The sequence below is a fragment of the Temnothorax americanus genome, unplaced genomic scaffold (assembly GCF_048541705.1).
Source record: "Temnothorax americanus isolate GAGA-0224 unplaced genomic scaffold, ASM4854170v1 Scaffold20, whole genome shotgun sequence".
Taxonomy (NCBI): domain Eukaryota; kingdom Metazoa; phylum Arthropoda; class Insecta; order Hymenoptera; family Formicidae; genus Temnothorax; species Temnothorax americanus.
In genome coordinates, this window is record NW_027509339.1 from 1,626,842 (window position 1) to 1,652,996 (window position 26,155).

Consider the following 26,155-nt stretch of genomic DNA (forward strand, 5'->3'; position numbering starts at 1 on the left):
CGCTTTAGAAGAACGCATATTTTAGGGTTTACTCGTCGATTAAATTAATCGTAATTATATGTAGCAATTGATTTATATTTGATTATCTCTGAAAATTCAATTGATGTGTTAAATTATCAAAAGTAAATAAAACCGCGAACAACACGGTATATATATAGGAAGACGATTCTGGATATTTTGATCACTGTCACGATCTTCGCTCGTTCTGTTACAGTTTTACAGCGTGCCGGTGAGGGCGTCGGACCGCGGCCGGATCACAGAAATCGAATTGGTCCAGCAGTTACTGAAGATCATGGAGACCAAAGCCGATCCCAGAACTCCGCCGGTCGGAATTCTCACGACCGCGAAGCGACCAGCCTGGGCGAAGGCGCGGGAGGAGTTAATAAAAAGTGCGTATGACATGTTTATAAAGGTGTCCTGTGTATATAAGCATTTATATAGCATCCTATTCGCGAAGAGAACATCGTGCTTTAAGCGCCTGATTTAGAAATTCTTTCGTGCAGCGGATTTTAAAAGGAGAGCAGCGCGCTTGTAAAAAATATTGCCTAAACTTTTACAATTAATAAAGATAAATATTGAAGCGGTTTAATTGGAGTGAATTTGGTGTGAGTCTCTAAATTTAAAAAAAAAAACTTAAAATCTCACGTTTTTATCGCGTCGAGCTTCTCTCTCTCTCTCTCTCTCTCTCTCTCTCTCTCTCTCTCTCTCTCTCTCTCTCTCTCTCTCTCTCTCTCTTCGGGTGTATCGCTACTGTCACCTTTATAGAAACTGGCAGAGGAGATAAAAAGCTTTATTGATCCATAACGCTTGTAACGTTTGGTTTTTATTAAGGAATAAAAACACAATTAGTTCAGCTTTACGTTGCGATGCAGCGCGTTCCAAATTGTTAAAATAATTACGTGTCATCATGCGTCATGGTTGATTTTTTTGATTTTTCTCTCCAGATCTGTCATTGTGCGCCATGTGCGAAATAAACGCCTCGTGCCTCGTAATTTTATCCGTTGTCAGTGTTAAACGATTTATTCACGAAGCTCCGCACTTACAGTTTATTTTATCGTTAAGAGAAAGAAAGAGAGGGAAATATGATAATCCGGTTATCCAAAAAGTAGCTCGCCCACCTTCGGGCGACCCTCGTCGCCACGTGCCCTCGGTATAATTATTCAGTCGCGTTCACCGCGCTTCGCCAATATTCGCAATATTCCCATTAACTCCCTAACCCGACCTTGCTCAACGAGAACCTACGACCCACCTACGCCTGCAAATCGAATGAACGGCCGACGCTAACGAGCTAACGGCGACCCACGTTCGCCGTTGATTAATTAAAGGCAGGAGCGTCGCGAAGACAACGAAGAGATTGTAGCTCTCGTTAATATGGCAAGATCCCGGCCGTTTCGTTCTAATAGATCTCGTCCTGTAAATACGCTCAAGTTTCGTGTTTACGAGGTAAAAGTTTTGCACGATAAAGCTATACTTAGACTAGCTTGTGTTACATAAATTTGATCGCGCGTCGAAATGAAAAGGGACGAGCTCGCAGACATCTTCGCATCGCTGTGAAAATTAATGGAAGTTTTTAAGATGTAAAAATCATGCGAGCGTATAGATATTTCTGATCAAAATTTTAACATCTAATATTCAAATCCGTAGTGAACTAAATGGAATCAAACGCGGAAAAAAAGGATTTGCTATTATAGCAAAATTATATAGTTAAATATGGGATAACTAACATTTTTTGCTGCGAGAGCTAATTAAAGCAATAGTAGCAAAACCTTTTGTTGCAACAGCAAAAAGTTTTGCTACTATTGCTAAATTAATTAGCTCTCGCAGCAAAAGATATCCCAGGTAGCAAGCACTCGTCATTTTGACGTCAATATTTGGTCATAATTGATCAGTAACGTCATTCGTCGATTAAGTGACGAATGACGAATAAGTCATGTTTTAATACGTCAAAAAGACTTTGTAAAATGACATTATATAGACGTTTAATTGACTACCCAGGTAGCAGACAGTCGTCATAATGACGTGATTCTTACGTCATTTTATGACGCATGTTACGTCATTTATTCCTAAAGTTTAACGTAAAAATGACATATTTTTCACAATATTTTTCACAGGTATATTCCTACATTTATAAAGTGTTTCGTAACTTTATGATTGACGTGGTGAATTTATGGTATAAGTGGATCTAGTTGCGTGTGTAATTATAGTTTTTTGACAACTACTTCATGCAGTGTTAGAACTATCAAGAAGATATCATTACATAATTTTTTAACACTTTAAAGATGTACCTGTTATACACAAGTACAGTTAATAAGGAAGCATCAGGGTGAGAAGATCGTCACTGTCCACTGGATCATCGAAGTCAAGCGACTCCGACGCGGTACTGTACTAGGATGGGTGACCGCCTTGAGAGAGCGGCTATATGCACATGGCATGTAACGAAACAGTTAAAAAAGCTTTTTTTTCTTAAATAAAGAAAAAGAACATATTTTTATAAACGTTTATCAAGTAGACATTTTAAAATTTTAATTTCATAAAAAACATTTCTAGAAACCGGTATGTCGTACATTGGACCTATTTTTGCCGTCAATAAAACGTCAGAAAATGACGTCTTTGGGATGTGACTTAGGACCGTGTAAAATACGTCATTTTTACGTTAAACTCTAGGAATAAATGACGTAACATACGTCATAAAATGACGTAAAAATCACGTCATTATGACGACTGTCTGCTACCTGGGATGTTACTTGTCCCAATTGTCCCTATATAATATAGCAAATCCTTTTTTTCCGTAAACTTTCTAAATTTTCATTTGATTCCCATTATTATTGCAGCGATTCTTTATTATCGTTTTTTTGTAATATCATGCAACACACGCGGATGCTACGGGATGCGAAAATCGCTATCGCCGAAGCTGATTTGTCGCCCGAATTAACGGGACTGCAAAACGACTTTTAGACGAGCGCAATCGTCACAATCTGGAGCTGCTGGAGCGCTGTCTTTGCGTCGTTTGCATCGACGACGACGTGCTGCCGACCACATTTAACAATCCCATGAAGAAGGAGGACCGATGGATCGGCGACCGAGATTACGCGAACGTGCTTCATCACGCTCTTCACGGCGGAGGATCTCGGCACTTGGGCGCGAATCGCTGGTTCGACAAAACTTTCCACGCTATCCTCGGCAAGGTATGTTTAACGGACGTACGTTTAAACTGCTACAGCCGGCCGTCGATCCTCGGACCTATAAATGCGCTCAGCTAGGTTTCGCATTTATAACGTAAGTTTTATTGGCACAATGAGAAGCTATACTTAAATTATGTAACTTTCATCATTCTTTTTCCTGCCTCAAAACAAAAACACAACTTCGCTCATTTGCAAATTGCTACGAAAACCAATAAAAATTTCTGAGATATGAAAAGTACGAGGGTATATATATATATATAGGTATTTCAGATCAATTAAAAATTTAATTTCTTCAATTCTGAAGTGAACTGAAGTGAAGTAAATGGAATCGAATTTTTCAATATTTTTTATTGTAATCTGATCGAAATCCATCAAGCTCGGCACGATTAGCGTCGTTTGACGGAGCTCTCTATCATATGTAAATTGGAAAAACGCACAGCGCGATGCCAAATGAGCAACTTTTCCGAAAAACCCGGCAATCAACCAGACAACAATTCGCGACGGTATGTTTTCCGCGGACGCGCTCGGCCGAATTGCACTTATCACTTTCACCGTTTCCAAGATGACTCTTCGATTTGATTGGTGTCAGGGTTCACGGGCGAAATCGCCGTTCGTGAACCGCCGCGCCGCGCCGCGACGTTGCGGCACGACACACGTTGCGCGCTTTCATATGCCGCACGACGGAATGTGTTTAACCCCTTCCTCGTCGAAACATTTCCACAGACGATAAAAATGGTCCCGCGCATTCGTGTCTATCTCCGCATCGCGTCTCATTTACGATTGATCGGCTAATTAATCTCTCGCGGCGGGAGACATCTTTATAGCTTCATTTTATTTATTAATCACATTGCGTAAACGAACGAGATTGTTTGATCGATCGTTTCCTCTCTTTTAGCCGTTTGCATGTCATTTATTAGTGCTCGATATAATAACAATATTTGTAATTAATATTTATAAATCATAGACAAACGGTCATACAATAGTGGACTTTGTATAATACTAACGATGAATATTGACTTATAAATTTTAATTTTTTGATACATACATAACATTTCTTGCGTATTTCTGTATTATCCATATTTATTAGATCGTGTGTGTGTGTGTATTTTCATTAAAATATTCCTTTTTTAATTTTCGTGAAGTTGAATATATAATTAACATTTATAATGCAGTTTAATATCAATTGCGTTTAATGTCACTGGCTTTACCTAATATACATACGTTGTATTTTCCACAAATTTCATTCATTGTTTCTGTTTCTACATTTCAACATTTCAAAAAGGATTGTTATTTCTCTACATGAATGAAGCAGAATTCTGTACAATTTTTTCGTTTGTACTTATTGTTAGAGCTTTTACCCCAGAACTATGTCTTGCTCCTTTTTTTTTTATCAATAATCGTTTTTTGCACACACAGGACGGAATGTGGGGATTGACGTACGAGCATTCCGCCGGCGAGGCATCGGCCGTCTTCGCGGCGTTCGAGGAAATAACGGAGAAGGTGGACTCCATGTCGCCGCCGGACGAGAATTTGGTGCCCTCGCATCTGCCGGCGCCCGAAAAGCTGGAATGGTGCCTCACCGAGCAGAGTCTGAACGATATCCGAGAAGCCATGATGAACTTCGACGCGTAAGTAAAAGAGAAAAAGAACCGCACGGAAAGCTCGTTTGTTCATCTGCGACCGCAAATCCAATTCTTGTGAAAATTGATTTTGAAAAATTAACCGTTAAATACGTTTATAAATCTGCACTTGTAATATATTTCTTTCTCGTCTTTCAGACTGGTCGAAGATTTGGACCTCTGTATTCTGTGGTTCAAAGACTATTCGAAGGAGTTTGTGAAAGCCTGCAGAGTCAGTCCGGACGCGTACATACAATTGGCGCTTCAGCTTACATATTTCAGGTGAAGTATATCGGAAGTGATGAAGAATTCTCCTTTAACTTCAAAATTTCACACACAAAACTGTTTTCTCTCGTTGATTCGTTCGCGCGCGGATTGCGTATGTGCGTTTTTAGCCCCTAGCTCGTCACATTCCGGTCCAGTTCACCGTTGAACGTTTTTCGGATTCCTAGTTTTCACATTTCCTTACGATAAGTTCAATTTAAACTCAAATCACCCTCTAATATTATCATAAATATCTTATTGAAACTCTGCTCTTCCAATTCCTATATTACAAGTTTAAAAATATTATGTATTAATTAAAATGAAAATGACACTGCGACAAAGTCAAGTGGTCTACACGTACCAGAGTGTGGCGAGTTAAGGACTCGAAAATGTGACCAGCTAGGGTTAAAAGTATTATATTTCTGTGCAATTTGATAGCAAAAATTAGATTTCGGAATAGAATCTTATATGAAAGACTTTTTTTCTATTTCTCTATCACGTGGAGAAAGCCCGCAGCAGTTGTTGATAAGTTTTTGAAACCGCGCCAAATCGTCGCCGTTTCACCGTCATGATCTCGCGGTGTTCGCAGACTCCACGGGAGATTGGTGGCCACTTACGAGAGCGCCAGTATCCGGAGGTTCGCGTTGGGCCGGGTGGACTGCATCCGGGCGGCTAGCCCGGAAGCGTTGGCGTGGGCGAAGGCCATGTGCCAGGGCGATCCGCACAGCCAGATGAATCAGCCGAATAACGCCGTGGACGAGAGCCCCAAAAGAGTTCAGTTCACCATTTACAGTGTAACTGAAACTTGGCATTTTTCCTATGCGATTCTCGTGTCGTGTAACACACACAGCTCGAGTACACTCGACAGAACTGCGACAAGGTCGAGCGGAATGCGTTTACCTATATACTTTTACTTTACTCCAATCTCGCCAGTGCTTTGATTCCCGAAGCGTTCCTTGCCGTTTGTTTTGTAAATACAAATAAATTTTATTTCGTATGGATTATTTTGCGTATTAAGTTCTATGATATTTTTTTATGATAATAATTTAATTAGGATAATTTAATTTAATTAGGACAGTTTGCGCAAGATAACGAAACCTTAGCGAAATTTTGCTGGATATGCGCTGGTCTCGAGAAGATTAAATGTTGAAAATAACGGACGATACGATGTTACAAAATTTTCACGACTCGATAAATCGCCGGTTAAAAACGCTATTTTCAAAAATCTTGCTTCGAGTATTTTTACTACGTAGTAACTACTACGTAGCAAATTCGTTCATATATATCACGATGCGTCTTTTGCAGTGCTACAAAAAGTTTCTCAGCGGTTGGTCGTATTGCCCATTTGCATTGCCAAATGCACCCACCTACGAGAAGATTTCGGTATAATATCCACGTTGTTTTCTTTCCGTTTATAAAGTATCTTGTCCTACATTATTATAAAAAATTATACGTTATCTTCATTTAGATTACGTCATATCGTTTCTGTTACAATCTATTTTCGCCGTTCATTGGACAGTTATGTGTGTTTATGTGATATTCTTGATGCAATTATGGTTTTACACCGACATACGATACGTTTATGTGATATTTTTACAATTATATGATTTTGTATCGACATACGTTACGTTTACGTATATGTATATACTACACTACGCTTCAGCTGATCTTTATCTATAAGGTGCACGAAGCCATCGGTGTGTAGAAATGTTATGTACGAGTTCTTGTATTAGTAAACGTTATTTATATGTAATTTTTTTAATTTAAGTTATATTGAAAAACGCTCAAATTGTATCTATAGATAACGCTTCTGTCTCTCCGTGCGTTTATATTTTCTCAAAGCACAAAAGCTCCAAAAGAGGAAAACCGCCGTTACAAAAACCGTTTGTCGTGTAAGATCCGCAAGTTTGGCCGGACAAAAGAAAAAATAGGGAACCCCCCCCCCCCCGAGAAAAAGGCAATCAATTAGACCGGGCCGCCGGCTCAGTTCGCTTGTCCTTCGCGATCGAGTATTTGCACGATCCTCGAGAGGCACCCGGGCAGGTTTCGCGGGAATACTCCGTTTGTTTCCCTTACGCGGTTCACCCTCGTACGGGAAATACTGCGGCAACGAGCTGTTGTTTCTCATTTACCTCGGTTGTTTCCCCTTTAGCGGAGATGTTGTCTCAGCCGCTCTTTTTTTCCCTCGCTCGTCGTCATTTCCTGTTCATAGTAAGCTGAACTCTCTACAAAGATATATCCCTTCAAAAAATGCGCGGCTACGTTTTCGAAATTCTTACAATTATAGTTTTCAAATTTGATTGATTTGTTCGACTAGTTGATCCCCGCAAGCACATTTTTCTTGTTTTAAAGAAATTATCAACTTATCTTTTGCATTATTTATTTGTTTAATTTGCCACTTCTTGAATTTTATTTAACACACGTTTCAAGAACTGATTTAACGAACGCCAATTATCTTCACGCTCGATGTTGCTTTTCACCACGGTGTTTCAAAAGCAATAAGCTCGTCACTGAGTGTCGTCTACTTCACAAAATAGTATATAGCTGCAAAAATAAAATTCTGTTCATTAAAATCGGAATATCATGAAAAGGAACTTACGGTGCAAATTAGCATGAGATGTAGAAAGATTGGTTCAAAATTCATTAAGAAATTTATTGGAGTAGCAAATCCGTCTTGTTAAAATCAATAAAGCGTACCGATTCCCTTTGTGATTTCTCCGAGCTTCTCTTTGTCGATCTTCGATATGTGTGATCGGGAAAATCTTTCGTCGAAAGAAGACGCGAATCGCGATGGATTCAATTGAACGTTGCTTCCGGCTCGCTTCCCCAGGCGGAAAGGATCAAGGAGCTGTTCGACCTGGCGGTGCAGAGGCAGACGAAAGAGATGAACGACAACATACACGGCCAGGGTATCGACAACCACCTGATGGGGCTGCGTTACGTGGCGAAGGAGGCCGGCGAGCCGATCCCGGAGATCTTCACGGACGAGGCTTACGCGATCGTTAATCACTTTGCCCTCTCGACGTCACAGGTCAGTGATCAGGGTCGGTCCACCGGCTCGAGCCGTCATCGGCGCCAATTTTGCAAAATTTGTGACACGATTGCCTTTCAATTAGTTATGAATGCATATTTCACAATATCCCGATTTTTGGATTCCCTAGAAATTTTGCAAAAAAAAACCAAGTTACACGAAATCCTTGCGACATATACATTCCGCGAGACTCAAATGTCTCTTTCGATTCGTTAATTCCTTCATTTACGCTAAAAGAAATAAAGATACATCTTATCCTTAGCTCAGTAGTGGCGGCGACTGACATGAGTCTATGCGCCGACGTTAAAAAGGACAGGGATACATTTTTGTTGACTAACAACGTGACGCTTGAAATGAAGGTAAGATCTGTCCCGCAGGTAACGACGAAAAACGACGTGATCGCCGGATACGGGCCGGTGGTGCCGGACGGCTACGGGTGCGCCTACAACGTGAGGAAGAACGGCTTCATCTTCTCGGTCTCGGCCTTCCACAGCGACGGCAGGACCAGCGCGATGCAATTCGCGCAAACGTTAGAGCAGAGCCTGCGGGACATGGCGGCTATGATAAAGAATTCGAAGAAGTGATAGACGCGCGAAGCGACAGCTTCTCGCGAAACATAGAGCCGCGAAACGCAGCGCAGCTCTTCTCCGATAGAGCCGATCCCGGCGGGGAAACGTGAAGGGGTGAAACATCAGAGGATCGTCGAGCTTCGCGCATCGCACGATGCGGTGGTTCGTTACGCTGTGGATACGCAGATCGAACCCGTAAGATGCACGATCGAATGGCGTCGAGGAACATACTCTCCTTCGTTCACGATATGTCTCTCGACGTACTCCATTCGGGAAAAGTCGCGTAAATACAAAGCGGCATTCTTCGTCCTCACATATCATCGTTTAATTTCCCGCGGTATAATCAGTCGATTACTCCGTCTCGAACGAAGTGGAGAGCACGACTTTCGAAGCACCCTTGCATGAAGTCATGTATGAAAGTATAACTTAATTGTCGCGAGTCCAAGAGAGATTTATCAATTCGTTCTCGCACAACTTTTCAGGTATATTTTTGGTTTAATCTTTGTATAATCTCTGGAGAATATACAAAAAAAAGAAGATAGAGAGGAAAATTAGCGAAGAGGAGAAGCGTCGGCGAAGCGCGCTTGTTCTTAAGGTGTCCTTCGTTGTATGGGCTGGTATTAGCGAATCTCTCGTTGTCCGTTTTCTAAAAGAGTATGTACAAAACGCATACACACACACACACACACACACACACACACACGCACACACACACTTGAGCGTTTACATAATCTTCGCAGTGACAGCGAATTAAAAATCCTTCAGCAGTAGTCGTATAGTAGGCGTCGTATGTTATAGATCGATCGGTCGTTTTAAAACTCTAGTCCGCTCCAGGAGAGAGAGGGGAAGAATAAAGTTTATTCGAGCGTTATGCCCGGGCGCTGGAAAAATCGCTGAAACGATAAAAATTACTACGTACTCTTGGTCGAAAAGCCGAAGAAAGATAACGCATCACCAGATCTTTTTCTCCAATCGAGTTTCCGAAGAGGATAAAGCTTGAAGTTTACCCAGAAGATAAAGCTCAATTCGCGCTCTTCTTGCTCTGTTCATTGCAAAGCGTTCTCGCAAACGACCGACTTGCCCCAGTCTTCTTTTTAGGAATCCATTTGAACTTTTGTCATTCCATGTGGTTGCTATTACAGTTATCGCAACAGTTATTACAGTTGTTATTACCAGTTATTACAGCTTTCCAGCGCGCGGGACTCGTTCATCGCCAGAAACACTTTAAACGTGGCCAATCGTACGTATGTTGGCGCCCGCACAGTAAACTCTTGTCCAATTCTTAGGTAGGTCGGCGGATCGCATCGCTCGACTTCGTCAAGAGCCGATCGATCGTCGACGGTATAGCTCTATCTGTCTATCTTCTACTCCCCCTACGATTTACCATAGCTGTCTACCCCGTGCCAGGGTTTGCGACCGATAAGACTATAACTATATACATACGGTTGATTCGACAAAGTCGCACGTGTAATTAACGTAATAGTGATTATGTATGTGTCATTAATATGTAACAATATTTGTGCGGTTTCTCTCGGAGGATTATTGAACGTTTTCTCAATCGCAATCCTCTTGGCCAATTCGGAAAACAATTTTTCTTTGGCGAAAATGTTGATGGAAGTTATCACTTTTCCAAATTTTATTTATCTTTATTGGTTTTTGATAGATTAATCTTCGAATCCTGGCAAGCTAAAGGCTTTAAGATAAAAAATAAAAGACCAAAATCTGTATATTAATCATTTATTTTTTATTCTAAAGATTAGCTTGCTAGGACTAGATTAATCGATCGGAAATCATAAATATCACATTTTTGTTAAGGAAAAATTGCAGATTCCAAATCGGCGAGAGATTCGGAAAAAGACATACAGTCATTTTGGGATACTCTGTACATAAGTATAACATAATGGTAGCTGTAGTATAATATAATTCTGCTGAGATCGGATTTTAATGCCTCAAACACAAGAAAGTAAACTTCGAGATGATATCGGTCCCAAATCTTGGTATATACTGACCTCACAAAAAAAAACGGGAGGAAACAGATTTCTCCAGCTCTGCACAATTTAGAAAAATTTATCGCCCGACGCGATTCTCATGCATTGTTACGCTCGCGCTAGATCTGATAATATTTAATATTTACGTATTATTGTTCATTTTAATGGGATCATGACAGAGAGCCAAATGAGAATTTCTAAATGAGAATTCTTAAGAATATACCAAGTGTGTCCCACATTTCTATATTATTTAACTCTTTAACTCGTTTAAAAAGTCTACTTTTCAATCATATCAAAGCACTTGTAGCTCTTGAATAATCAGTGATTAAAGATATATAAATGACGCGAACTTAGTTTCAGCGAAGGAAGATAAATAACAAGATCGATTAATTTTAAATAAACTTAAGTAACTTAACTTTAACAGAAGCTTGAGTTTGTTTTGCAACGCGCGCGCGCGCGCGCGTTAAATGCTTATCCATAGATTGCGATAAAGCGACGATCCCTCTCAATGTTTTCGCTAAAAAATTTAATTTTAAATTAGCTGAAGAATCTATATGAAAAATAATATGATAGAAACTAGAAACGAGATATCCTATATTTCTTCACAAAGATTATGCCTTTATAAAAATCTATCGCATATCTATCTATAAATATCAAATACATATCAGATATATACGCGTAGTATCGTTCCATCGTACCTCTCATGATCCCATATATTTCTCTGAACAATATATAATATATATGTTTGATTCGTTGAATACGGAGGCGAATCCGCATTTCTTCGACTCCGCGATTTAGGTAATTTTAGGCGATCTGTCGCGCTCGCCTTGTCCTCTCGTACTGGGATATTGCTGTTATCAATAAGCATCGTGTGCTTGTGTGTAGTTGTAACAGCGATTGATCGAGAGGCGTCATCTCTATTAGATAAAGTCGCGGCTGTAAGCTAAAGTTTTTAAATATCAACGTTTAGTGTTTAGTTAGCTTCTCGATAGTTCCTCTAGTTAATTAAGATATAATTAATTGATAGAAAAAATGTGGGAAAAGCCCCTTTGAACGGGGCTTTTCCATCGTCAAATTCATATGAAAAAAAATAATGCATTGTTGTACACCAAAAAAAAAGATACTTTGTATCGAAAATTTTCGATCTGTTATATCATATATCTTATCGCGATCTGTCATTTCATCTGACCTGTCACGATCGATTTCTTGCGCGTCTGAAAGTAAAAAAATTACCTGCGACTTTGTTATATATCGAATCTCCCTCATCTTCGTATCTCATGTTCTCGCAAAAGTATTGTTAACGTTAAATGCGATAGATTTATTCGTGTTATTCATATTTTATGAAGTCATCCGGACTCGAGTTTTAGCTTTATTACGTTAAATTTGTTAGGTTCTTAAAGAAAGTGGGTCGGTGGGTCTGCAATTAAAAGTTACGGACAGTTCTCGTATTCCTAAGTTAGCCCTGAAGGAATTCCGCGTCGTTCTAGTTCTTCCTTGTTGAGCTTTATCTATGTTATCATTATTCGATTTGTTGTTACGTTAGAGTTACACGAATTTTACGAAAGTTAATCGCGAAAAGTACGAGAGAGCACGCGGTGCCTCGTTATTGTTAGAGAAAGGAATAGAAAAGAAGATATGCGTGTATATTACGACAACGCGCGCATTCGAGAATCATAGAAAAAATAATGTTGTATCTATATTAATATATAGTATTAATCTAATTGGAAATAATGTTGTTAATTCAATACGTCATGCTCTTGTTTTAATAAAATAAGTGTTTGTTTCACTGTTATTGAATTAACAAGATTATTGCCAATTAGATCTAATATATGCTGTTTATACAGCATTATTTTTTTTGTGTACGTTCGATGGCGGAGAGCGTCGAGGCACTTCCTTTACTTAATTTCCGACGAATTTCGAAACGCATCGGTGTTGTAAGAACACGAAACGTTGTCCACAACGGACACCCGCATTTTTACAGCATTGGTCGAAAGTCATATCGAAGAAAAGGGAGCAAGCTTCGGCCCTCCGCTGCTGAAGGTAAAGGTACAAACGTGTTTTCGCATATGCAGGGTACGGTCAAAACGTACGCCGTTGAAAGCGCTTTCTCGAAATCGTTGCCCTGGTGGAAAAATGTCTAAGAATTTTTCATATTATTAATCAGAATTTCTATAAAAATGTTCAGACTCTCTCAGAATGCTCAGAATTTTTCAGATTTTTTTATACGAATTGGAACGTTTTTCAGAACAAAGTAATAAAATATATTTTTCCCACCAATACATTTTTGTAAAAATCTGAACAAATATGAGAATATTTGTATATTTTTTCAGAATTTTTCATAAGTCTCAATGTTTACAAAAATTTTTGAAAAAATATGAGAAATTTTTTCGCCAGGGTGAACCGCACGAATATTGGATGAATCTTTGGATTTATATAATTGCAGAGTTTATATTATACATATATTTTTAACGCGCGACCTACGTCCGTTTCAATTGCATCCTGTACAAGTACGATGTACGCGCGCGCTAGGTGTTCTATATTAGATTCTAAGAAAGAGGCATACAAATGCCGCTACTATTACTGCATAGTTTAAAGCCAGGAAGTACGACTAGAGATATATACGTATACTTTACTTATACATATCGCGAAACCAATTGTGATCGCACCTTTGCGGCCAAGAATATCATACGCATATCAGGCGAAAGCCAATGTAGCGACGATCTTATTCTGGGATATAATCACATATATCCTGATAAAAATCGTTAGGAGCACTTACGAATGTAATTACGATATAACTCGAGAGTTCTAAGTAGCAAATAGAAATATATCGGTGCGCGTTATACTATTCGTTGTTTCTGGGGTGTTTCGTATCGCGTGAATCGCAACAGGGATTCTAATTCGTGACTTTTTAAACACTCACACACACAATAATGCCTTCGCTTAGTCAATAATTAATTGAAACGTCAAATAATTTCCACGTAAATTGATAAATATTGTTGGGGAAACACAAAAACGATATTAAATATTGATTCGTAACTAATTCATTGATTTAAATATGTATTAAATATGAAACTCATATACATTTAATGTTGAAAGTATAGTGAGGCAGGTATAAAAGATGTATTTCTGGAGTAAGCAGATGACCACAAAGCAATAAAAATATATAATAAACAGAAAATAGCACGCGTTTGAAACTGCATTTAGATTGGCGATATAATCTGGTTTAGTATATATATATTTAAGAATCAATCTCTCGTAGCTCCAAAAGGAGCTATTAATCCTATGCGAAATCGGTATCGGTGTCTAGTTTGTGAAACGTATAGAAATTATTGTTTCCACAAACGTGTTGGTTATTAGAATACACATTTTAAACTATGCGTTAAGACTGTTAATGTTAGCGTCGCAGGGTGATAAGAAGCGCAACAAAAATGAAAGTATTAATATATCATTGTAGCGTATTCGTGTGAAAATAGCGTTGTAATGTTAATAGATGTAGGACTCATCTTGTGACAACTTGAACAAAGTACATTCATAGCAAATTGCATTTTTAGGCATCAATAAAAACGATTCTTTTTTTTTCTACTCTAAAACGTGGCGATTCACGCATGCGACTCGTAATCGTTATATAGGCGAAGGTGGCTTTCATCGTTGTTGAAGTGTTTATTGAAGACTTCGTGGATATATATATTGTATATTATTAAGCTTTCGGTTCTTCGACCAGTGCTTGAATGTTGCAAGTGTAGATGCGAAGTATAGATGATATAGTTGAAACGAGAATTATCAGGGCACGCATATAAGAATAATGTTATATTATAATATAATATACTTTAATGTCTGACTAGTACGGTTGTCCGGAGCCAATTTTTGAGGATTGACTCAAGTTAATCGTTGACTTCAGTTCCTTATGTAATATAAATTATAGCTTTTTATTTCGGTCCTTCATACTTTCAATTCTTTGCATAATAATGTATTAACATGGTTATTAACTTTGCTATCCAAAAAATTCTACATATACAATTAATTCATATATATATTAATTTCCTTTCATTTTCTATATATATCTCTCATATAATAAATCTAGAAAAAAAATTAAATTTTTGTCGTAAAACCGAACATAGGTAATAATAATAATAATAAAAAAATGCATATATATATATATATATATATATATATATAAAGCAAGAACGAGGTCCGCTAGACCATAAACTGAAAAGTTAAGACAAACTATAATTTCTAATTATATTTTTAACGTTACGCATGAAATAGTTCATACATAAGCGTATATAACAAAGACTCTGACGCAAATATGTTCAAAACTCGATATATTATATTTGAAGTCTGATAAGTAGTTTAAACAATTCCTTCAGTTTGCACAGTTTTCTTTACTTTTAGATCATGTACAACTGATTTTAATTCTTGTGCGAGCATTTAAGTTTCCTATTTAATTTGAAAGCTCGTCTTCGTTTTCGTGAGTGAAAGATTGTTCGATATTTTTGCTCACGTTTATTTATTATCTCGATCAAATCTGTTAAAAATATTTTTCTGTTAAATAAACTGAACGCTTGAGCGTAACTGATCTTTCTAAAGAGATAAAAGAGATTGCTCGGATAAGAATTAAAAATCGTGGCATAAGTTATATATACCTTCGTGCGTAAAACGTTCGATTATAGATAAACAAAATAAATACACTCGGCTTACCGTTCGCGCGGAAAGCATACACAGCATACCTCCGCTAAGTAATTGACCCATGTCAAAGTATGTTGTATCACATGTGTACATTTCCTCGTGCAGAAATAAAACTCCATCGGAATATCAGGTTGTTCGTTGTCTTTTCTTTATTGTTCGTCATTTTATTTAAAATAGAATATCCATTTTATAATAGTAACAAGTCATTTCGTCTACGAAATAATTATACGTATAACATATAGGCATAAGACACGCATGCATGAAGCTGCCGTTTGTACCTTAAAAGTGCCTTAGAACAACGTTTACAATTAATCACACTTCTTTTTAGGTCGCAACTAGCACTAAACACGAATGCCTAAACATCCAGGTGAAAATGCGAAGTTTGACGTTATGTGAGTGTCGGACAGCCGCATTTAATACTAATTGAGGTGAGGTGTGGATATAATCCTCGAAATGGAAAGTATCTTGCCTCTATCGTTTGTATCAGTCATACATTTATAAAGAATACACAGCACTATGCTAAAGCTTATATAAACGATAAATGCAAGTATTATAAAACTATATTTTGTATATATATTTTTAGGTATATTTTTAGATAAAAATGAAAAGAGATGTATATTTTTCACTGCATTCTTATATATACTTAAACACCATACTCTTTATAAACATATACCACTCGACTGACAATGAGTGAAAAATTATACATGCGATCATTTATGACAATCAAAATTCATTACATTTCGTTGCAACGCTTTTGGAGTCTTTCATTTTTTTAGCTCAAATTATTCAAGTTATTCTAGGGTAGCTAACTCACATAAAAATCACATAAAAAACATAAAAGATATTCCAAAGCTGCACTTTCTTCCCACCAGACAATCCTGGTGTATAAAACTACATTGAATTTATTCACAAACATTAAATCGACGCCACTATTAATAATAACATTTTTAATCTTTAACATTACATATCTTTTTATCATTGAATCTACTAAGATTCTCTATATATATATTAGAGGCATTTTGTAAAATTTATTTCAAATTAATTGTAAAACTAAATTTTGCTATTTACATTTTTTTGCATACCTATATGTACATCAAAATCTAATTTAAAACTTTCGGTGCTAAAAACTTTGTTTCTAGTAATCTTTAGCCTCATCATTTAACAATTGTAATGGAAAGAAAGTGTACTTTGGGAAGCACTGTATAATTAAGCTTAAGTAACATGATCACAATAGTATTTATATGTTACACTGGTTTTGTCAGTAGATAAAATATTTTCAGACTGCCTTGTTTCTTTGTATAGCCTGCCGCAAATATTACCGGCTATTATATTTAACATAATATTATGTTTAAACAGTGCCGTTGAAGCTGAATAAGACACATTGGATTGATAATTGATTGCTCAGAAGAGCTTATAGCGAATTAAGAACAAGCCTTAGTGCGCACTCAGTGTGCACTAGTGCAAGCGCCCGAGTTCGCTATTATTCAAATAATACAATATAACAAATGAGTAAAATAGTTCTACCGATTAAGTACGAATGCAAAAGCCAGTTTTGCATCTCTGACGGAGATCGCGCACTACAAGAAACATAGATATGAATATTATCTCTCTAGATTGAACGTCATATGAATTCCGTTTGAAATTTTTTCTTCTTAGAGATTTTACCGCAAACTATATCTTCGCACAGATCACAAGTAATTGACTTTGTCTTATTTTGATTTTTCTTATGATATATCTTGTTCGATCGGTGAGAAAAAGATTCTAATTATTATTAAAAAAAAATTAAAAGATTAAAATTCGTGAGTACTTACATTCTCCTGATAACTCTAACGCGGCATCGTTAAATCAGCGTTAACATCTTCGTACTCACCACGCGCGAAAGAGTGCGCGAGAAGATTATTTGCAGTCAACCTTTTCTTCGGATCGTGTTGAAGACACTTCTTCACGAGGTCTATACCTTCGGCGGAAAGATTTTTCGGAAGGGCTGGTGTTTCTCCCATTCCGACCTTGGCATAAAAAACCAAAAATCTCGAGTTAAATAATTAATATATTTTAAATTTCAATAACATTTAAAATTCAATAAAAATATAAGAAAAAAGATTCAGTTCTGAATTCTTAAACATCTAAATTTTCATTTATCTTATCGTTATTTCAAACCATCAAAATCATTACTTTTCAACTTTATAATAATGCATTTAATTGTAATTACCTTAAACATAATTTGATAATTTGAATCATAATCTGACCAAGGCCGTCTTCCACTCGCCATCTCGATGATGCAACAGCCTACCGACCAGATATCGGCGGCTCTACCGTGTCCACTACTTTCAGACTTCATAAATACTTCTGGTGCCATATAAGCTTTAAAAAATTAAAGAGATAATTAAAAATACAAGAATTGTGAAGTCTTTGAACAATTTGTTAAATTTTTAAACGCAATTTAAATTTATGAGATTTTACTACATAACAATTAAAATACTAACCTTGAGTACCGACAAAGCCTTGGAGTTCCCCAGGCATAGTTGTGTGTGCTTTAATCTGCACTGCGCTACCGAAGTCGCCGAGTTTCAGACAATTACCTTCGTCTGTTAGAAAAATATTTGCAGCTACGGAAAGAAAGAAATATTATATAATGCATAAAAATAACATAAATTTTACAAAAGATTATTTTATTCAAATGTAACTACTTTTGATATCTCGATGAACTATTCCGTGAGAGTGCAGCGCTGCCACAGCTGAAAGGAGCTGATGAGTGTACTTTCTGACCAATGATTCCGGCAGTCCATTACCGCTGCCTGCCACTAAACTCTCGAGAGTTCCCTCTGCGCAAAATTCCATGAAAATCAACATCTCCTCCTAAAAGTGAAATTTATCGTGATAACGCAATAATCACGAGTTGATATATCGTAACAACAACTATGTTATGTTTATCGTACACGATGAATTTCTAGTCCGTAATATCGCACTAAATGCTGATGCTGGATTCCCTCGAATATCTGTAATTCCTCGGCGACACGCCTGATCGCTCTGCAATCGCCAGGTTGCAGTTGCACCTCTTTCATAGCCAACAATTCACCGGTTTGATTGTTCACCACGGTATACACTTTGCCAAACCTTCCCTGACCTGCATAATAAAATTCACTTATTAAAATATTGTTACTAAAAATTATAATATATTATAGTGTTAATTATCTATTAATACGATAAATGATTCTTTTACGTATTTCAGGTGATCGTAAAACATACCTATTTTAATACCTCGTTGCCACGTGAACGTAACTCGTCTCGCCTTAATGTGAACTCTATCTACTGCTTTCCTGTCGATGACTTGTCCGATGAGTTCCCGGCTCCGCAATCTTTCATCGAGTTCGTTCTCCACTTTCCTGAGAGCACGAATAACCCTCTCGTGCCTCTGCGTGCCTCGCTCAGGCGTGTTTATTGTCACCGCGAGATTTCCGTCAACCATGCTCGGCGAATTACCTTTCTTCGCATTGACTGAAAGTTCGGGCGACTTCAAAGCGTCCCGTGGCTTCTGAGAGATGCTGATGCTCGCGGTTCTAGGGCGACCATGGGGCGACGGCGATGAAGCTCTTGATCGCGACAGTTTTCTTAAGTCTGAAAGCAAATATTGCTAATGATTGTAACAAAATCTATTCATTTAATCAAATTAAACTTGATTTTTAGGACCAAATTATTTATAAAGTTTCAAAAACTTTAGTAAATTTAAATAATAAAACAGACGTCTATAGTAATAAAATTGATATTTATAATTTCTGTTGAACTTATAGTCATAAAGATGAATAGCAATCATAAAAAAGTTAAAATTAACGATTGGAAATTTATAGATTACTTTCTGTTTCTGGCGTCAATCCTGTAACTGACACGGTTCCCACCACATGAGATATGCAGCGATCCATACACATCTTTAACTCCTCAAACTCCTGATCGGTGAGATGCTTCGTGTTGTACGGCTCGCACACCGTTATTAAAAATTCCAGACCTTGATTCGCCCACCTGGGCCTCAAGCCGCGGCCACGCTCGCATCGCGTTCTCACAAACTCCATCCATAGTAGTGCGAATGATACTAAACCCCGCGCCAGAATGACTTTTTCTTCCAGCGAAAATAGCTTGCACATCTCCTTGTGAAAGTCGAAACCCATCTTGTAAGCTTGATGGAGAATCTCGCGGATTCTCGATCGTAAAGGCATTTGGTCGTTCTCGGTATTCGATTGCTCCACTTCGTTGGCTTCTCTTTGGAAGTCTTCGATCACCATTGTTATACGATGCCTCAAATCCAGGACAATATCCTATAGCGCAAAAAAAAACGTTAGCTTTCCAATAGTTATACATATAATCGTTTATTTAATCTTACCTTCAACAGTTGTAACGATTCTTCCAATTCCTGGTCGGAAACGGGCCATTTTTCGATGTCATGTTTTAAGCATTTGGCGAGATTGATACTCTTCACAATCTTCTCCCGAGTCTCCACAAACATTCCTTGCCACTCGCGGCCCACAAACATCAGGTGGAATCTAAACATTAATTCATTACAGAAAAAACAATTTACAAAACCATTAAAGCAGAGACAAATAAATGCAAATTTTCTCTTACTTGCTTGACAACTCATCGTCCTCTTTCTCTTCGCAATTCGCATTCTCTCGGATTTCGCGAGTTCGTTCAATAAGAAATTCATTCACTTGTTTAATCATCGTACGCGCAATCTTACTGCAAGAAACACACACACACACACACACACACATCTTCAATATAAAATATATAAAATAATATAAATTAAAATATAAGAATTAAAAAATACTTAATAATAATGTAACTTTCGTCATTATTACGTTACACTAATATTATTAATTCTATTTAGTTCATTCTATTATTTTCTCAATGCGAATGACATAAGAATTATCTAGCTGATATTATACTCACTAGAATTTCACGCCAGCAATCTTGTATCCATCGCTTATATTCCCAGCGATGGATTTGACAAACAACCACTCATCCATAATCAGATTTTTGTGGAAACTGTCATGTTGCACCATGTCCACCCACTGCTGAAGATAATCCAGGTACACCTCGAACACAGCTCTCAGACTCTCATCGAAGTACTTGACATCCTCCTCGAACAGACACTCACAGCCGGTTTCATCGCTGGCGACGGCAGCACAAGAGTGTGCGGCGAATCGATCGCGATGGATGCAAGCAATCCTGAGACCCTCGCGAAGCTCTCGCATGAGCTGTCGAACCGACAACGGACTCGGCTGCTCCGGTTTCTGCTCCAATCTCATCCTTAAAAATTCATGAACCACATCCAGAGGCACACGCGAGAGAAACACAAAAGCTGCCCTGAAAAAAAAAATATGACTATTATTTTACTAAACTATCTATTTTAACAGATAGCGCAACATATAGCTTAATATACTCAACACTACTTCTGAATTCGATTCAAACAAGGAAAATTTTCTAAGCTATTTCAGAATGTACTTGAAAATTTCTTAAAAACAAAAGAAAGCACATTGCTTAAAAATTTTCTACACTTTTTTTTCTTCCTTTTTAATTGGAAATTCCACGCACCTGTATGACGGTAGATTCAATTCTTTCGCTTCAGAGCTCCAAATACCATATCGTCGTAATTCTCTGTCACCTTCGTATTCTTCATTCGCATTACTATCGCATCCCTCACAGTCATTTTTCTCCAAAGTTAATCTAGCTTTTCTCAATATAGATGTATGTAGTCGATCCAGGAAATTCAAACTCTTTCTGAGACCTCTCGTTTTCAATACATCCTCAATGTATTTTCTAAACAGATAAACAAAAATTATCATCATATAATTCGTGTCATGTATTTATACCGTCATAACTAAGTTTAAAATTTTAATTAATTGATTGAAAATAAAATAAAGATACATGAAATTTTTTAATAATTTAAATAAGAAATAATTTGCCAATAAATTTAAATTAAAAGCAGAAATTAATATATTAAGTATATATTTATCAAAACATATATACCTATAAGCGTGTCGATCAAATTCTACCAAGTAGAAATCGAGTCGATCGATTCTTTCGTCCTCAGGACACGAGAACGAAGTTTCCGGAGTAGGTGGCAGTGATTGCGATATAAATGATAAACCTCCGATCGAAGAATTGTTGCTGTTATTACTGTCGGAGGGACTGGAAGTTTCGTCCTGTTGAGGTAATTCAAACCGCACCATGGATTGTCGCTCCGCGGAATCGACAGTATCTGAAGATCGCGAACTAAAGATAAGAACAATCGATTACCTAACTCCGAAGCTTCTGTACATACATCAAGAGAAATTCCAAGGTATCTTCTGTTTTAAACACATTACAAACGGAACAAAATTCAAATACAAATAGTATAGTTTTAAAGTATTACCAAAGCAAAGTTCAAATCAACGTACCTGATCCCAGAGTCGTTAAACTCGTCCTGTTTCTTTTTGCTGTGCAGCATCATGAGTAATCTACCTAGTATCAGCAATTTGAACCGGTGGTGTTTCGTCATGTTGTACCAGAGACACATAGCCTTTACTCTATCAGTGAACTCTGAACTCTTATACAACGGGTAATTAACGGCGAACGCATGGGAAGATGGATACAGGGCTTCCGCAATTTCCAAGCGAGCCAGCAGACCTTCCACCTGCTGCAATGCTTCTCCCTGCGCACGGGCGCACGCACGGCAGTACATAGAAAGACAACCCGGGCATATACTCAGTTCAATGTTAGCGCTTGAACCGGAATTTGTGGATCGATCACTCATAACGTCGCCAGGGCTGACACTCGAGCCTCCCTCTTGGATGTCCGCGATGGGATCGTATCTAATGCAAATAATTGCGTTCTCTTAGCACTATCGGTGTGTAACTGCTGTTATTCTTTTCTTTATACCTAATTAAAGTTATTATATATCACAAAATTGATTCCCTTCGAGGAAAACGCTCCCGCTCACCTATATTCCATTATTTCTGAAAGTAAACCCTCCACCGCCTCTCGTTGGCGACATAGATATTCATCCTGCGCTATCAGACTACGGTCCGCATGATGCGCTTGCAATTCCAACCATATTAAGTCCTTTAATTCGTTTTGCCATCTAGTCTCCTCGTGACTCATCTGGCGACGACAATTCCGTTCTGTACTTCCCTGCGCAACAAAAAAAAATAATTTCATCAGTAATAAAGAATATATAAATACGATATACTCTATAGACAAGTACATTTGATTTAGCTCAAGTTTTTTTCGTAATCAGATATTCACCAACTTAATTAAGAAAGAGAATGTGTCGTGAAAGATTTCCCTCTCCCTCAAACTTTGCGTTCTTGGCGATTGCGCGCGCAAGTTTTCCTCATTTATCAACACGCTCCGTTCGCTGACTTCACGCTCCACCTTCTTCTCCTCCACGTCAACGGGCTTGGATCGCAGGCAGCGAAATCTATTTCTGGTCTCGACCTGAAGAGAAGAGCATATTTCTTGACTATGTGCCAAATACGTTCGCAAAAAAGGTGAGAACGTGACTGCGTTGGGACAGCATAAAGTTTGACGGGCCAGAAAAAACAGATGATCGATCGATTTAAATGTACACTAATCACAGGCGCAACTCCAAACGCGGCCAATAATCTAAAATCACTTCTTTGCCTTGTCGAACCTTGATTTGATTCGGCGTCGATACCGCCACGTCGCCGGTGTATCTCTCGGCATAGTTGTAGGCAGCCTCCACGTCGAGCTTCAGGTCCCTTTCGTTGCCGCGCAATAGTTTCAAACTTCTCTTGCACTTCCTGCTACCCTCCTTCGCGTCCTCCTTCGTCTCGTCCTCGTTATCTTTGTCGGCTTTATCGCACATTTCGTTGAAGATGATAGTGTCCAGGGTGTTGCGCCTGTGGATAGCCGTCCTTGGCCTGGCCTCTTTCTCTATTGACTTGAGATCGCTAGAATTGACAAAAGACTAAAGATAGTTCGCACACTTTGTCGCTACACAAGAATGACAATTAAATTAGCGACCGACTTGATTCATATCGCGAAAACTTTTTCCGCGATAAGCGTAAAAGCGATTTCCACACGTTGAAAATTTTTCTTATGTAATTTCTAATTTCCGAAATCGTTCTATATATCTTCCGTGTCTTAACCCTTTATACGGCGAGACTCCCGGAAAAAGCAAATATTAAATTATTTTTTTTCACCAACCTCGTTGGTAGGAGAAAAACGTTAACGATCGTTATTTTGACCGTTCCTTATTGGTCAATTTGGCGACCAGTGCGCTATAAAGGGTTAAGATCGCAAAACGCATGTAGAGCACTTTATATTTTACAATTATTCGTTAAATTCGTTTATGTTTAGCTGTGAAATGATGCATCGCAAATGTCGCGCCGAATGCAGTGCATTTGATGTATACGTAATAATTATAACGTATGTATTCCCAACAATTCTTCGCGCGGATTTAATTTGCGGCTTCGTTGCACGCACCTGCCCGACGAAAGCTTCTGCTTCATGTGCCTCTTCTTGCGACTGAGACGTGTCCTGGGCGGCGTTTGTCCGTAAATATCCGACATCGTATGCAGCGAATCTTCAAACTCGTTTGGCGGACTGACTGAATCATCCTTACTACAAACAAGATATTTAATCGAATATGCGTTTTTTCCGCCGGAAGGTTTATCGCTGATTGTCATCGGGGAAATTTGCAGAGGCGGGACGTTGCTTCAGAAATAAAGCGTTATCGTGAATTCGTTAATTCTCACGCATTTTAGATCTATACCCGCGATTTTTTCGGAAAAAATACTAAGCGTTATGAATAAAGTATCCAACCCGTTTAAGCGAATTGGTATGTTAGTACGTAGTTCGCTAGCAGAATATTGCGATGGACAGGCATCAACTACGTTCCCGTTAAGCTCATATTCTGCCCGCGAAAACCGCCGACCGAATCTGACAGAAAAAACCGGGTATAGAATCTGTCATTTTTCCATAATCATTTAAATGAAATACATAATATAATATTGAAATAAATGAATTTGCTCGGTTTCTGCAGTCACTCTGCCGTCAAATTCTGTTAGCGGATTCCGTTGCGTTTCTACTGATTTGCTGACAGAATTTGTAGTGAACACTTTTGCAAAACCCGTTTTTGGTTGATTTGGCTATCTGGGGTATTCTACAGAAATTCGAAGATATAACAGTAAATTAAAATATTACAAAATAAAATAATTAGTAGAACATTTATATTTATAAAAGTATGCCACTGCCAAAGTAACAATTATTACAATAATTTAATATCTGAAAGAGAGAGAGAGAGAGAGAACAGGTTGTTCTCTACTATATACAAAATGTTGTATAAAACAGTAGTGGTGTTTGGTGCGAATAAATAAAAAGGTCTTTTTTCTGGCGCGAGCATTACTACCACAGAAAAAGGAAAGAAACAACCGCGAATACAGAAACTCTTTTTTAAATCTTATTTAAATTCTTTTCACGGGAATATATTATTAAAAGGCGACAAGGAATCACGAATTCGTTCGCAGCAACCAACGAAAGAGAAGCGGCGACGGTAATCGTCTCGCGCGACAAATCGTCGGCGCTTCGTCGCCCGACGGAACACGGGGGATCAGTCGCGGTCGCGACTGGCCGGCGACGACGGCTGACGCGACGGGCGCGAACAGTGCGCGCTGGCCGAGCCGCCGGGATCTATAGTTTGACCGTGACCGGTCAAATTCGGCCATCGCGCGATAAGTATGTAAACAAAGAGCGCCTCGGCGATAGCGACGAATGAGGAGCGACACGCCGGTGTCGTTCCGTCAATCCGGAGTCCGGAGTCCTCCGGCCGTCGCGAATCGCGTCGGAGCCACGTGTCGCTGGCCAGACACCAACCGCCGAGCACCCACCTGGCGTGATCGACGTCCTCGTCGTCGGTGGACCCGTTGCCGGGGATTTTCGCGGCGCGACTCGACTTAGACCGACGCAACATTGTCACCTCGCCACGATAAACGAGAAACGCGCGCGACGTCGTCGTCGTCGCCACTCATCGCTCGTCGTTCGTTCTGCGACTTCTGCGGCGCGGCTCCGTACTCCGTGAATCGCGATGCGCATGCGCGGCGCGCCGGCGCGCCGCCGACGATATATCGATTATTAACGCCGATATATCGATTATTAACGCCGATATATCGGACGCGCGGCAATTTTTGAACCACGCGAGAGATCGAGGGTTGAACGTTCGAAAGAGAGATATTATTCGACAAATGGTCTCGTTTCGGATAGCAGAAAGGTCCAAGTTCGAACTTTGAAATATTTTTCGCAATAAATTCCATAGTTTTATAAGAAGCTTATTTACGTCAAACGGTATATAATATTGAATTATCAATATAACGTGCAGTAAGTTTTCGGCTTTGATAGAAAACCGCATTTGTATAGTAATCAGCGCATGGTTAAAAATTATATAAAAGCATAAATGTATAAAATTCATAAAAATTGTTATTAACCTGGAAACACCTGATTTTTAATAGTTCGAAGAAAATAAAACTCATTACTTACAGTAATTTTTATGTTTCTTTTGTTTTTTTTAAATATTTTTTGGTTTCGCCTTACTTTTTTCAGAAAACATTGAGTAAATCTGCATATACATATTGTCCTCAAATACTAATAAATTACAGAATAAAAAATATGCAAAATGCAATTAATAACAATGACTTTTAATTGGGTTGTAAAAATCAACCCAAGTGACCATTTATGCCAAAAAAAAAATCAGGCGCTCATTCCCGGGTTAAGCGTAAAATTCTGCCTGACGACCGAAAATGTTAAGAAAAGAAGTTGACTCTTCATA

General features: G+C 38.4%; 3 protein-coding genes across 3 annotated transcripts; 2 read left to right on the forward strand and 1 right to left on the reverse strand.

Annotated features, from left to right (window-relative positions):
* Nucleotides 1–3,050: 3,050 nt before the first annotated feature.
* On the forward strand, nt 3,051–6,454 carry LOC143897336 (choline O-acetyltransferase-like). Its single transcript, XM_077405920.1, has 5 exons — nt 3,051–3,185; nt 4,599–4,810; nt 4,961–5,083; nt 5,655–5,859; nt 6,371–6,454. Exons 1-5 carry the CDS (start codon nt 3,051–3,053, stop codon nt 6,452–6,454), a joined length of 759 nt encoding a protein of 252 aa, XP_077262046.1.
* LOC143897459 (choline O-acetyltransferase-like) lies at nt 5,805–15,468 on the forward strand. The gene is made up of 3 exons (XM_077406153.1): nt 5,805–5,945; nt 7,896–8,096; nt 8,474–15,468. The coding sequence occupies exons 2-3, from the start codon at nt 7,950–7,952 to the stop codon at nt 8,678–8,680; spliced, it is 354 nt and encodes a 117-aa protein (XP_077262279.1). The 5' UTR covers nt 5,805–5,945; nt 7,896–7,949; the 3' UTR covers nt 8,681–15,468.
* Nucleotides 15,466–25,421, reverse strand: Mekk1 (mitogen-activated protein kinase kinase kinase 4). The gene is made up of 18 exons (XM_077406148.1): nt 25,221–25,421; nt 23,818–23,955; nt 23,003–23,282; nt 22,615–22,806; nt 22,310–22,500; nt 21,768–22,181; nt 21,358–21,603; nt 20,923–21,147; nt 20,278–20,694; nt 19,951–20,064; nt 19,712–19,871; nt 19,190–19,646; nt 18,586–18,954; nt 18,276–18,463; nt 18,027–18,195; nt 17,823–17,945; nt 17,549–17,700; nt 15,466–17,345 (listed from the first exon to the last, which is right to left on the reverse strand). The coding sequence occupies exons 1-18, from the start codon at nt 25,301–25,303 to the stop codon at nt 17,166–17,168; spliced, it is 4,098 nt and encodes a 1,365-aa protein (XP_077262274.1). The 5' UTR covers nt 25,304–25,421; the 3' UTR covers nt 15,466–17,165.
* Between the last annotated feature and the right edge of the window lie 734 nt (nt 25,422–26,155).